The 13,833-nt window shown below is 43.6% G+C and overlaps 1 protein-coding gene across 1 annotated transcript; it reads left to right on the top strand.

Annotated features, from left to right (window-relative positions):
• The first annotated feature begins 5,612 nt into the window (after positions 1–5,612).
• LOC102082648 (uncharacterized) lies at positions 5,613–9,862 on the top strand. Its single transcript, XM_019352910.2, has 2 exons — positions 5,613–8,909; positions 9,000–9,862. Exons 1-2 carry the CDS (start codon positions 7,545–7,547, stop codon positions 9,495–9,497), a joined length of 1,863 nt encoding a protein of 620 aa, XP_019208455.1. The 5' UTR covers positions 5,613–7,544; the 3' UTR covers positions 9,498–9,862.
• The last annotated feature ends 3,971 nt before the right edge of the window (positions 9,863–13,833 follow it).

The raw sequence follows: 13,833 nt of genomic DNA on the forward strand, positions 1-13,833 counted from the left end.
TGATTCACTGTGACCTGTTATCATGCAGGGAAGGAGCAGTACCTGCTAGATAAGAGCAGTTTCACTTCTGTACCAGGTAGAGGAGCCTCTCCTGGCACACACACACACACGCGCGCATACACACACATATCCGCACATGCTCACGCATCAACATTCCACTGAACAAACGTATTCACTGTTGTATTACTCTTCTTGTGTATAAATAAAGACCAGGGCAGTGGCAGAGCGCGAGTCTCGGAGCCCTCACTCCAAGTGCAGGTGCTCTGTGGCTGCCCTTGCATGCAAGTAAAACTGTGTGTTTCTCCTCTCTGATTCTCAGCTGTAGAAGTGTCTTAGAGTACATCTCTTGACAGTATGTATGAAGGGTATGTTGTGACTTACCTTCAAAATTACAGTGGCCCCTCGTTATAACGTGGTTCACCTTTCACCTCGCTGTTTTGCGGATTTTTTAGTGCAAGTTTTCATGCTTATTTTCACGTCACATTGTGTCCTGCGTCCTGATCGCTGCAGACGATCTCCTCCGTGAAGTCTCTCCTGTACAGTACAGAATCGCTGCATCGATTGCTAGCAGTGTGACTCTGAAGTGCAGTACTGGATGTCCACGATGTCCACGCATCAAAAAATAAAATTGGCTACTTGATTTCACCTATTGCTGGTTATTTTTAGAACATAACACCCGCAATAAACGAGGGACAGCTGAGAAATATAACATTTGAATCCCTTTTCTCTTTTGCTCTGAGGCGTGGGGAAAAAATATCGACAAGTCCATGAACATCATTTACAGATATATTGCGTAAATGCCCAAGACATCTATAGAAATGTAAATCGCCGCTTGATTCATTCATTTGCTTAACTTGTTTTGGACCGTAAACAAGGCGCGAATAGGACACCGGAAACAAAGCTCCACACAGGAGTTTTTGCACCGGAAGTAGCATATGCTAACGTGCACATAGTCAATAAGCATGAAAAATGGTATCCCTAGAAGGAAACTTCACTCTTCTTAAGCCCTCCAACGAGTCAATGACCCTTGAAGCGGATACATGGTTCTGTAATATGATAATAGGGTGAAGAAGACTAGGATTACACAGATATTTAAATTTGGGCACCAACATATCATAATGACACAGACACATTTTTAAAGCAATCTTCAGATGAGTATATTTTATTTTTGCGATCCTCACCTGCAGATTTTCTCTCAAAAAATGGCAGAGTTCAAGAGACAAAACAACGTGGTTGTCAAAGTTGTGAAGCCCATCTGTCCACTCCTGGTATCTGTAGACCATGTGGCACCGAGGACACGATCTATGGTGTGTTGAAACATCTGTTAAAGACATATCACATTAATGTCAAAACATTAGTATAGGAACAATTTTAACTAATTATTTCACACTGATATTTAATCTTATTCATTAAAACTTACTCTCAATCACTCCCATCATGCTGACAATCCTCGCTTTATTGGTAACTAGAACAGCTTCATCAAGTTTTGGGTGCTCTGGGCGCACCTGGCACAACATTTCACATGGAAAGAGCTGTTTCTGATGATCCATTTTCTGTGAGATGACATTTTCTGGAAGAGATCCAGGAATTTTTTTCTCTTTAAAAATATAGCGTATACTCCTTTCGACGGCAGCATTGTCCTCAAAGGAAGAACTCTCCTGAGTCCAATGTTCCCTCTAATTTTTAATGTGTCTGAGCGAACACACAAACTCCCTGAGCAATCCCTTGGACCACTGTGAGCGACATCAGACGTCTGCACTGTGGTCACGCCAGCATCGAATCCATCCAAGTTACATGGCTTATTAAAATAATCAAATTTACATTTATGTTAGACTACTTTTAATTGACTGCTTTAGCCCATTTACAATGACACTATTGGAAGTAAAAACTTGAACAACAATTTTGAAAACACAAGTTTCTTTTTCTTTTTTTTCCTTTCATTCATAAAGCTCTGACTTGTATTATGAGTAGGAGTCTGTGGTCTGGGAGAGAGTCCTGTAACTCTGTCTGCAAAATACAGTATATAATGACCAATGCTGGGCAATTAATTATATAGTTACTTCTTCAAAAAAGTACCTCAGTTTGGCAAACAACAAAGTTTTTTGCAGCTATTTATTTTCTTAAAATGCAGCCAATGTCACGGTTTGCGGGTGCAAGCCGTGTGGGAATTAATTAGGAAAAAGTCCGGATGTCCGGCTGTGGGGTGGCGCGCCGGTGGCGCGATCGACATTTCCTCCCCGCCGACGGCTCCGACGGGCCAGGCAAGATCACATCCGGCGAGTCGGGCAGCGAGGCAGGAGTGGCAGAGAGCAGGTGAGGTGTGCACTGAAGGAAGGCCTGAATGGTCGGAGACAGCGAGCCAAACAGCCACGGAAGACCAGAGAAGAGCCGCTGTAGGCGTGTTTCCAAAGCGCGACGAAGCTCCTCCGGGGGATGTTCCAACCACAGGCTGAGAAGATTCTCAACGGAGAAAATGATGTCATCCCTTAGCTCCTCCGAAGGGTCGCAAGCTGCTGAGTCCATGCTGGATGGTTCGTGCTGTCACGGTTTGCGGGTGCAAGCCGTGTGGGAATTAATTAGGACCAGGCAGCGGCAGCTCAAGTGCAGGTGAGAATTTATTAACAGTGATACAAATAAACAGAAATGGCGGGTGACACTAACCGGTAAACCTAAACTGGGAAAACTAACAAAGCAAACCAGAAACGAAGATGCAGGGAGGTCCGAGGAAACACACATGGAGAGACGCAGGGACATCGAGGGGAAACAACACAGACGAACCAGCAACGAGGACGAGTGAACACACACAATAAATACACACCAGTAATCAGGGGGATGGGAAACAGGAGGGAACACACCTGGGAGACATAACAGCTGACGAGGTGGGGGAACATAAACAGGACACACTGACATAAGACACAGACCGTCACAATAAAACAGGAACTACACATACAAGGACACACACGGGCCGAACAGAGTAAACACTAAACAGAAGAAGAACTGGGGCCCGTTCTTCGTACCTCGCTAAGTAAGTTAGCCGGATTTGAATGTTGACGATTTCGCGTGATCTTGGATCGTTCGGTTCTCCGAAGCTCATCTGGGACTTGCTGTCATAGCAACAGATCCGTAAGCGTAAACCTGCTCGGGAGCAGGTTTACTTTATGTAAACAGGATTAGATCGCGGCCACTCAGGTATGTCCGCTGCAGTTATATGAAAGCAAGAGCGATATTTCTCCACTGTTTCTCCATAAATAAATATTATCAATGTAACTAAAGATAATGCAGCATTTGATTCTTTTATTGATTTCATACAGATACATACAGGTCATTTCCGAAAAAAAGGGAAATGTACTATTAATCATTCTATTACATGTAGTAGATCATGTCAGATGTAATTCATATTTTAGGGTAGTAATAGTAAATTACTACGTGCAATCAAGATGAGAGACCACGACTATAAAAGCGAAGGTGGATTTGGGAAGTCTGTCGCAGCCATGTCCTGTCCGTTTGTACGCGAGCAAGGAAGGTGCAAGATTGATAAGGAGAGTTTACAGAATTTAGCGTATATTGCGGGATAGACAGGATCCTTTAGCTCAGCGCGACGGTGTGCTCATAGAGAGATATCGATTCTCCCGTGAGGGTATTATTTACTTTCTTCCTCTCTCTCTCTCTCTCTCTCTCTCTCTCTATATATATATATATATACTTACTGTACTGTATATACTTACTCCCGACTTACTGTGCATGCTTCAGTCACCTCTTGCATGGGAACAGGTAAAAGTGATGGAGTGTTATGTCAAACTACACACAAAAAACCCACAATGTCAATAAATGTCACAGTACAAAAAGGGGTGTGACGAGGGGGTGCAGGACCACCACCTGTCTTTATTTGCTCTGCCCTTTTCTTGGTTGCTGTTATAAACAAACAAACAGATTATTCCAGGGTCTCTTGTCATAGACTAAAAGCAATATAAGTGATAAATATTACCATTCTGTGGAATATTCTTATATTTCACTTTTACTTTTTCCCATGTTCTAGTGGGTCCTGTTGTGGCTCTAATGTGAAAGCGGATATGATGTAATATAATATAATGTGGTATAATATAATATCACATGATATAATGTAATATCATGGATCACTTATGAGTTTGATTTGTCAGCAACTTTCTGCCAGCCCTCTCTCCTTGCTTTTGCAGCCTTTGCAGTGTTCCCCTGCGTTTTAATTAAACTCTGAAACTCCTGATATCCCTCAATCAAGAGTTCTTGCTCTGCTGCCGTGAAATACTGTGCGCGCTCCTTCGACATCTTCGCCGACCAATCACAGGGTTGCCGATCAATGTTTCTACTATCGATGCGTAGCCCCTTTTAAGCCACCCAGTGATCTCAGATTACTTCATCCAGCTATACTAATCGTCAACAACAGGTGTGTTCGGAGAACCGGATTAGCGAGCTCAAAGTTAGCGCGATGGTTTGATCTTGGATGTGTCATTTGATCTTGGATGTAGTAAGCGAGGTACGAAGAACGGGCCAGGGGTCCGTTCTTCGTACCTCGCTGGAATAATCTGTTTGTTTATAACAGCAACCAAGAAAAGGGCAGAGCAAATAAAGACAGGTGGTGGTCCTGCACCCCCTCGTCACACCCCTTTTTGTACTGTGACATTTATTGACATTGTGGGTTTTTTTGTGTGTAGTTTGACATAACACTCCATCACTTTTACCTGTTCCCATGCATGGGGTGACTGAAGCATGCACAGTAAGTCGGGAGTAAGTATATACAGTACAGTAAGTATATATATATATATATATATGTAGAGAGAGAGAGAGAGAGTGTTAAGTAAATAATACCCTCACGGGAGAATCGATATCTCTCTATGAGCACACCGTCGCGCTGAGCTAAAGGATCCTGTCTATCCCGCAATATACGCTAAATTCTGAAAACTCTCCTTATCAATCTTGCACCTTCCTTGCTCGCGTACAAACGGACAGGACATGGCTGCGACAGACTTCCCAAATCCACCTTCGCTTTTATAGTCGTGGTCTCTCATCTTGATTGCACGTAGTAATTTACTATTACTACTCTAAAATATGAATTACATCTGACATGATCTACTACATGTAATAGAATGATTAATAGTACATTTCCCTTTTTTTAGGAAATGACCTGTATGTATCTGTATGAAATCAATAAAAGAATCAAATGCTGCATTATCTTTAGTTACATTGATAATATTTATTTATGGTAAAACAGTGGCGAAATATCGCTCTTGCTTTCATATAACTGCAGCGGACATACCTGAGTGGCAGCGATCTAATCCTGTTTACATAAAGTAAGCCTGCTCCCGAGCAGGTTTACGCTTACGGATCTGTTGCTATGACAGCAAGTCCCAGATGAGCTTCGGAGAACCGAACGATCCAAGATCACGCGAAATCGTCAACATTCAAATCCGGCTAACTTACTTAGCGAGGTACGAAGAACGGGCCCCAGTGTGACAAGAGCTTCAGGAATCTCAGTTCATACTTCAAACACAAACGATCCCACGTTACTAATAAACTGTTTCACTGTTACCAATGTGCCAAAACATTCACTAAGTTATCTGCTCTGTGCAAACATCAGCGTGATCACTCAGGACTGAAATCACTCCCATCACTGGATCACAGTGAATCTGAAGAGATCGAAAGATCCTCTTCTGGTTTCAGGGTCAGACTTAAAACCCTTGGGATCAGGCTCCACAGAGTTCAGATTGAATCTCCTGTAAAGATCTGATGAGGCAACTATAAATGAAAATGGTTCTCTAGTCTCATTTTAAGCTTTCTAAACTGTTCTGCTTCAGAGTTCATGTCGAGTGGTTCGCTTTGTTCCAGCAGTTGGATGAAGAAGTTTGAGCTGTGATTTCATTTCCTGTATTTCAGAGTAAAGACTGAAGTGACAAATGGAAACATGTTTACAGTCAGATTCAGATGAACTGTGTTCAGTGGCACAGATGGAGGTTTGTCAGAGGAGGAGACTTGGCTGTTCTCCACTCACACTGAACAGGGTTCCTGCAGCTTATTAAAAATCTGACCTGAAAGTTATTAAAAATTTCCTTGTAACACTGAGTTACAGTAGGGGGGCTGCTCCGTAATCCAGTTCAATAACACATCTCCTGAGATTAAACATAAGCTTATTTAATAACGTGGATCTCTTTTTGTCCAGATTTTTATTCAGAGGTAGCATCTGTGGTAAGAATTGACCCAGATCTTTACAGATCTTAGACTTTAGTGTCAAGTTCATTTTCTTGTTGATGCAGAGCCAGAATTTAGATATTTTTAGACAATCCCATAAAAGATGCATGTAAGTGCCATCTGCTGTTTTATATTTGAGAAAAAACGTTGGAAGGTCTTTAAAATCTTTTATTTTTTCTGAAACTTGCTGTAGGTATTAAAACTTATGATTTTGTGTTTAAGATGTCGAAACAATTAATTTTGGGAATTCATTTTTTAAAGTTGTTGTTTCATTTGCTCAGAGTTCATCAACGTTTTCATCATACAAGGTGGGATGGATCCATGCTTTTATGCTGTTTAAGACAAATTCTGAAAGAACGCAGAGATTGAGACCCATTAGACCAGGCAGCATTTTTCAGTCTTCTATTGTCCTGAGCTGTGGCCTCAGTTTCACTGGAAGTTGAACCCAAATACCGTCTTCAGCTCTGGACTGGTCCATGGACCCGCCTGTCCTCCAAGAACACAGGTACACTTCCTGGACAGGGAGGAACGCTGGTTTGAAACCAGAGTCAAGGAGGCCATTTACGTCAAAAGGGAAAGACTCTGAATCGAGGGGTCCTAAGGGTACATTTATTTCCTTTGTAACGTCCATTTAAATTTCCATTTAAACATAGACAACAAGTAAGTAGACTAAGCACAGTAGGAAATGGTTTGCCCCTTCTCATCAGCAACACCTGGACAGAACTCTGCCATAACCAGTACATAAAATGAAATACAACCCTCTAGTGGTGATAAAGACAGGGAAATAAGAAAAATGGCTCCTACACACCAGATCCTAATTACATGAGGCAGAGAACATAGCAATTATTGAACTTAAAGGTGCCATGATGAATTCGGCTTTATTATGTGATAAGAACAAGTAGTCTGATATCCTGTAATCATGATGACGCTAAGTTTTAAGATAAAATAAATAAAATAAGTTTTTGTACAAAGTATCGTATCGGTTTAGTATCGTCGATACCACCCTGAATTTTACTTGGTATTGGATCAGAAAGGAAATCAGTGGTATCCAGTGTTGGGTGTAATGCGTTACTGTATTTAAATTACTTTTCCACTGAAAAAGTAGAGTAACTAATTACTGTTCATTTTTAGGTATTTTAAATACAGTTACTTACAATGTACTTGCGTTACATTGTAAAATAACTAAGCTCGCTGAAAATCATTATTTAATTTCAATAATTTATCTTCTAAAGGTAAAAATAAACTCTGCCGCTTTAACATCGCTGTAGTGCAGCTGTACGTCATTTCGCGCCAGTTTGCTGCATAGTCGTATTCTACAGCGGAAGATGTCGGACTCGGCTGAAGCGAGGGCCTGTTTTATGAAATGGAAATATTCCCGTCACTTCACTTTTCTAAAACAAGCAGACAAGAACATTACGGTAATACGTAAGCTATGTCCTGGGGAGAAAAAATTATCGGCCGCTGTCAATAGCACGAGTAATCTACTGAAGCACCTGACACGGCAGCACAGACAAAGCCTTCTGAGTGAGCCATCTTCATCATCCACGGATAACACCGCGGCAACTCCTGCTAAGCAGACGAAACTTGATTTCACTTCAGCAACACAGAAAGTGTCTGAAGGTGAGCTTAAGAAAATGATTGCAGGCTACGTTGTGGAAGAGATGCTACCGCTGCGTACTGTAGAGTCTCTGTCTTTTAGGTGCATATTAAACAAAATACCTGTGTGTGGCAAAAAAGCAGCACTGCATGATCGAAAAATGTTTTCTGCTTACTTAGATAAGTGTTATGCTGACATGGAAATGGAGCTTAAAGAGACATTCGAGAGTTTGGAATATATTTCCACGACTGCTGACATTTGGACCAGCCATAACAAAAGTTTTCTCGGAATGACGGCACACTGGATTGATCCTTCTACTTTTGTACGAGGACATGCAGCGCTAGCATGTAAAAGAGTTCGAGGGAGACACACACATGATGTCATCGGCAATGAAATCGAGCAAGTACATTCGGCTTATGGACTGAACTCTAAAGTGACAACCACCGTGACAGACAACAGGTCCAATTTTATCAAAGCTTTTAGAATGTTCCAAAAATCAGACTCTGATGAGGAATTGGAAGAAGATGACGAGGTGACATTTATTGATGTTGAGCAGACCCTCTCCACAAAATCTGAAGGACAGTTTTCTCTCCCTCCACACTTAAGGTGTGCATCACACACACTGAACTTAATTTTTCATGATGTTGAGAAATGGCTTCAAGCAAATGAGGCAAAATTCATCTACAGAAGTGCAACTTCAAAGTGTTCTGCAATGTGGACAAAAGCAAACCGTTCTTCTGTTGCTTCAGAGTTGGTAGATAATTTTTTCATGAAAAAACTCATAGTACCTGTTTCAACACGATGGAATTCATTTCACCACGCTCTGTCCAGGATCACTGACATTCCCCTTGCTGAATTAAATACTGTCTGCACTCAGTTTGGAATCAAATGCTTCACTGATCGGGAGTATCTGTTCCTAAAGGAGTATTGTATCGTGTTGAAGCCACTCACTGTTGCACTAGACATATTGCAAGGAGAAGAGAACTGCTATTTTGGAATCCTTCTTCCAACTCTGGAGATTCTAATATCCAGGACGCTGGCACTGCAGGACGAGCTTAAGCTGACAGCATCCCTCCCTGATATCATTGTTAAGGTAATCTATATATAGCCTTACCCTAAAATAAATTTTTGTTTTATTTATCATGCTCTTATGTGAAGTGTCTGATGTATTTTTTTCTCATAGGCGATCAAGGTGCGCTTTTCCTCAATGATGGACAATAAAGAAGCTCTCCTGGCTGCAGTCACTTTGCCTAAATTTAAGTTACGCTGGATCAGAGAAGAAGAGAAAAAAGACATGGTTAGGGCAATGCTTACTACAGAGTGCCGTGGGTTGTCTCTTGAAGACCAACAACCTGCTCAAGATCACAAGAACCCTGCTAACTCCACTGATGACTTTTTTTCATTTGAGGAGGACGACTGTACCTACTCTGCTGAAACAGAGGTGATGGAATATTTGAAATATGCTGGGTCTGAGCTGGGTGTTCTTAGCCAGTTTCCCAGGATTAAGGCCATTTCACTGAGGTACAACACAGCCACACCATCAAGCGCACCAGTCGAAAGGCCTTTTAGCCTCGGCAATCTTGTGCTTACACCCAGAAGGAACAGACTGTCAAGTGAACGCTTTGAGAGACTTACATTAATGAGATACAACAACTTTTTCAAAAACAACACAGCTAAGTAGTACAAAAAATGTTTCGGAAAACATGAGTGCATACAGCATGCAGGAAATATGGTGCTCATTGGTTTGAGGAAGTTTCACAGGAATTCTGTTTGTTAACCAAAGTTCAGAGTTAACTTCACTTTGTTGAATGACATGATTACATACATTATGTATGAATATGTTACTCATTGCTTTGAAAATGTAAAAATTTTAATGTTTACTGCGTGAAATATGTTTAACATGTCTTAAGTTAAGCTTTTTTGTTATTCAGATATGTTTTTTTTTTGTTTGTTTGTTTTTTTTTAACCTGTCCCGTTTGGTTCTTTTGCCATCAAAATTATTATCTAAAGGCGAAGAAAGATGCCCAACGGATTTACTTTACCAAATTGACCATCCCAGCCTTGCCGTCAGTAGCGGTTTTAGATACGGGCGACACGGGCGATTGCCCGGGGCGGCATCACGGGCATCGGCAAAAAAAAATTAAAAAAAATTAAAAAAAATGCTCGTACTCATGCTGCCCCGACATCAGCCAGCGCATATTGGGAATGTCGTAGGCACCGATCGGTTTTCTATCGCCCATTTGCTGGGCGTCAGGGCGCCCTCCGTTTGCGAGGTGCGCCTGCTGCTTGCGGCACAGGAAGGAGAGGGCGGGGCGGCGGGGGATTCTCTGGCTGGCTGGAGCAGCATCTAATAACCAACTCGCAAAATAAAACAAAATAAAAACAAACCAACAAACACGAAAACACCAGACATTATGATACAGACTTATAATTTGCACCGATGTTTTTTCGAAATTCTATACACGAAAAGTGAGCGCGAGAGCCCTCGGTGCGCCTGCTCGCTGCTGAGGTCAAAGTAAACTTTATTGTCATCTCCGCTATATACAGTCCAGTATATAGAGAGACGAGACGACGAGGCTCCAGTTACAGCAGTGCAAGTAAACGAACAATAAATATCAGAAGAGAAAGAAAATAAATACACACTTTAGGACTAGGGGTAAAGGGATCAATAACAATTTAAAATTTACAGTTTGATGATTTAAAGTCTCACACACAACCTGTTGAAAGGGGAGGGGCCGGAGTGTTAGCCCAGGGCGCCAAACAGGCTAGGACCGCCACTGCTTGCCGTAATGGTCCATTTGATTCACCTTTTATTGTTTATTTTATTTTCATTTGCTGAATACGGGACAGACTTGACTGGGAGAAAGAAAGGGGAAAAAGAAAGAGGGAAAGAAAAACAGCTGAGAAGAGGGACGGGGAAAAAGGGGCAAAAAAAAAAAACCCAACAGACTAAGCAGACAAAAAATACATATATCGATCACCTGGATCACCTGTTGAGAAAGAAGAAAGAAAGCAAGCAGAAGAAAACGAGAGTAATAAACAACATCACAATGATCTAAGGGAATATGACAGTAAATACTAAATATTAAACATTATTGTGCAGCACGTAAGATCGACAGCGCACAGTGTGCTTTGAAGTAAGAGCCAAAAAGGGTGTAGTTTGTGTGTGTGATCACCTGTGTGTACACCTGTGAGCATGGACGCGCTTGTTTTTTTGTTGTTTTTAAAAGGTTCCTTCATGTAATGATCTGCTAGAGGGTGTGGGGAGCCATAGCGCCGTCCTCCAGGGCATGAAGCAGGTATGGAGGAGATCAAAACTCCAGACATCCAGAGGCCCCCAGAACACAAGAGACCAAGGAAGACCAACAGAGGGGCAGCCGCGCCACTATCCCAGAAAGAGCTGAGGAGAGACCCAGATGAGGGGTCACTCAGCAGCCGCGGAGCAGAAGCCAGGGGGGTTGCAGTGACGTGCCCGTGAGCTCCGCCGGCAGCCAGCTGTGCCTGAGTGACCGAGCCCCGGGCCGAGAGGCCGAGGGCACCCCACCTCCGAAGTGGCCCGAGCGAGCCCCAGGCTCCAGGTCCCGATAAGCAGCCGCCAAGGAGTGAGCCAGTGTGTACCTGGGCGCCCACCCCCGGACACAAAGAACCACCAACGCACCGATGTCTGAGGGCGTCCGCCACCGGCAGGGGAAGTAGTGGGGGGAGATAGGCCTCCAAACCTTGGAGGGCCTGAGATGTCCCCAGAGAGGTGGCGTCTGATACCCAACCTGACATATAGACACAGACATACAGGCACACACAGATACAAACATCCATTCCCACCCTCATGCTCTCATAAGCAATTACTCCACACTCAACCAACGTGGAGACAGACATAAAGAGACGCTGTACACACAATCACTCTCCCAAAGCGTACTCTAAGAACCGGGTCTAGGTACCCTTGCCCCTGGAGGGGGAAACAGCACCCAGACCCAGGTGGTGTTATCCTTTTTCCTGCGGTGGGGAGAAGCAGACTGCCCCGACTCCGCAGCAGCAGGGAGGCCCCACATTCCAGACCCCAGTCGGACGGCCAACTCCTCCTCCTAGCCCCCCCGCTCCAGCAGGCCGCAGAGAACGGGGGTGTGTGAAGACTCCAAACCTCCCTCCACCTGCTCATATGTAGTGTTGATGTATGTGTGTTCTAAGGTGCATTTAAAACCCAGGAGGGCATGGAGCTACCTGCCAGAGCAGCAGGTAAGCACATAGCCCCTCCTGCTAGCCCTCAATGTCTACGTGTATTTAAAATTGAGAGGTGGGCAATGACGCCAGGGGTGAGGTGTACACCCTGATGGTAATTTGGATTCTGTGTGGCGTGCCCACCCCCAAGATCCTATATGTATGTGTAATAAGAGTGTGAGTAATGTGAATGTCTAAGTTGTGGGATAAAATTGAGGCAGAGGCAGCCAGAAGGGGACAGAGGGGGGGGGATGCCTCCCCTGCACCCTGGTGACACACCCCTACCCCAAGGCCCTGCATGTGTGGGTGACTGTGGTGGAGCGAGAAGAGGGAGGCAGCGGGAGATGGGGAGGGAAGGAAGGGAGGGGCAAGTGACCCCTTCCTGGGGCCAGCTCCCCCGCTGACCCCAGTAGGCACCCCCATACTCTGCAACCCGCCAGGGAAAGGGGGGCCCAGGCCCATCCGGACCGGGGCCCAGTGCAGCAGCGCCGCCCGGCCCCACAGAGCCCGGTTGTGGGGCATATGGTTTTTAAAAAATGTGTATAATCTTTGTAAAAACTGCTCATAAACTAGCTTGTATGGTGGGTCCTGTGATTTTTCATGTATTGCTGCTAACATACAGCTGATTTTGATTTTTAGAATGAACCTTTTTGTGATATGCTTTGGTACCAAAGAGCAAACGGCTCAATTTATTAAAATCAGGCAATAACAATAACCTCTTCACTGGGGTGAAGAATCCAGCCACTGTGGCATGGAGGTACAAGAATAAATCAGTTTACACATCATATTGATATGGGCAGTGTTGGGAAGGTTACTTTTAAAATGTATTCCATTACAGAATACTGAATACATGCCCCAAAATGTATTCTGTAACGTATTCCGTTACGTTACTCAATGAGAGTAACGTATTCTGAATACTTTGGAATACTTAATATATTATCATGCTGTTTACAACTACATGAATGTCCTATTGCTGTGATTTATTACTGTTACTGAAGGTCCGCGGCTCCGAAACGTAGTAAAGGGACCTCTGTCTAATACAGTGGGTTCCCTGTCGGGCTGGTAGCCGAAAACTAGCTTTACTTTGTTATCTGGGTCAACTTTGCTTGCCAGAGACAGAGAGAGGCGTTGAAAGGCTGCTCCAACGGAACTTATTTTTTCCGGAGGAAAACACGAACACAGTGTACAGTTGAGTCTTAATAGCTTACTTACAAATGGGCTCGTCAGGCACTCTTCTTGGCTGCTGTGGTTATTATTATATTTACATGCTTCCAGCTCCCGTTTTTGCTCCGTGACAGCTCGGACTTTTCCTTTCTCTCCCTCCCTCGCTCACAGACACATAACGGGTATGGTAGTCCATTCTCCCTGCAGCACGGACTACACTGCCCATCAGGCTACATGCTTTAGAGCTATGCCTGTAGCATTCTGCCTTTTAGCTTAGCACAACAACAACAACAAAAAAGCGCTCTCTCACCCAGGAAACACGCAGAGAGAGAGCGTCACCCTGTAACCATGGCAACCGTAACGCTGCCGCTTGGAACAACAGAACGTAGCTGTCAAACAAACCCAAACAGTCCTGACCCGCGACAATATGAAACAAGGAAGTACCGCCGTGTAATCCATTTATTTCAACAAAGTAACTGTATTCTGAATACCACCTTTTTAAACGGTAACTGTAACGGAATACAGTTACTCATATTTTGTATTCTGAATACGTAACGGCGGTACATGTATTCCGTTACTCCCCAACACTAGATATGGGTACGGTTTATTAACCCTCATGCTGTACAGAACCTGTGGTG

This window comes from Oreochromis niloticus, linkage group LG9 (assembly GCF_001858045.2).
Source record: "Oreochromis niloticus isolate F11D_XX linkage group LG9, O_niloticus_UMD_NMBU, whole genome shotgun sequence".
Taxonomy (NCBI): domain Eukaryota; kingdom Metazoa; phylum Chordata; class Actinopteri; order Cichliformes; family Cichlidae; genus Oreochromis; species Oreochromis niloticus.

Bases quoted from the DNA above. Each gene is read 5' to 3' on its own strand.
- LOC102082648 (XM_019352910.2), top strand. From the start codon at position 7,545: ATGTCGGACTCGGCTGAAGCGAGGGCCTGTTTTATGAAATGGAAATAT. The intron at 8,910-8,999 runs GTAATCTATATA...TTTTTCTCATAG, and splicing joins TCCCTGATATCATTGTTAAG to GCGATCAAGGTGCGCTTTTC.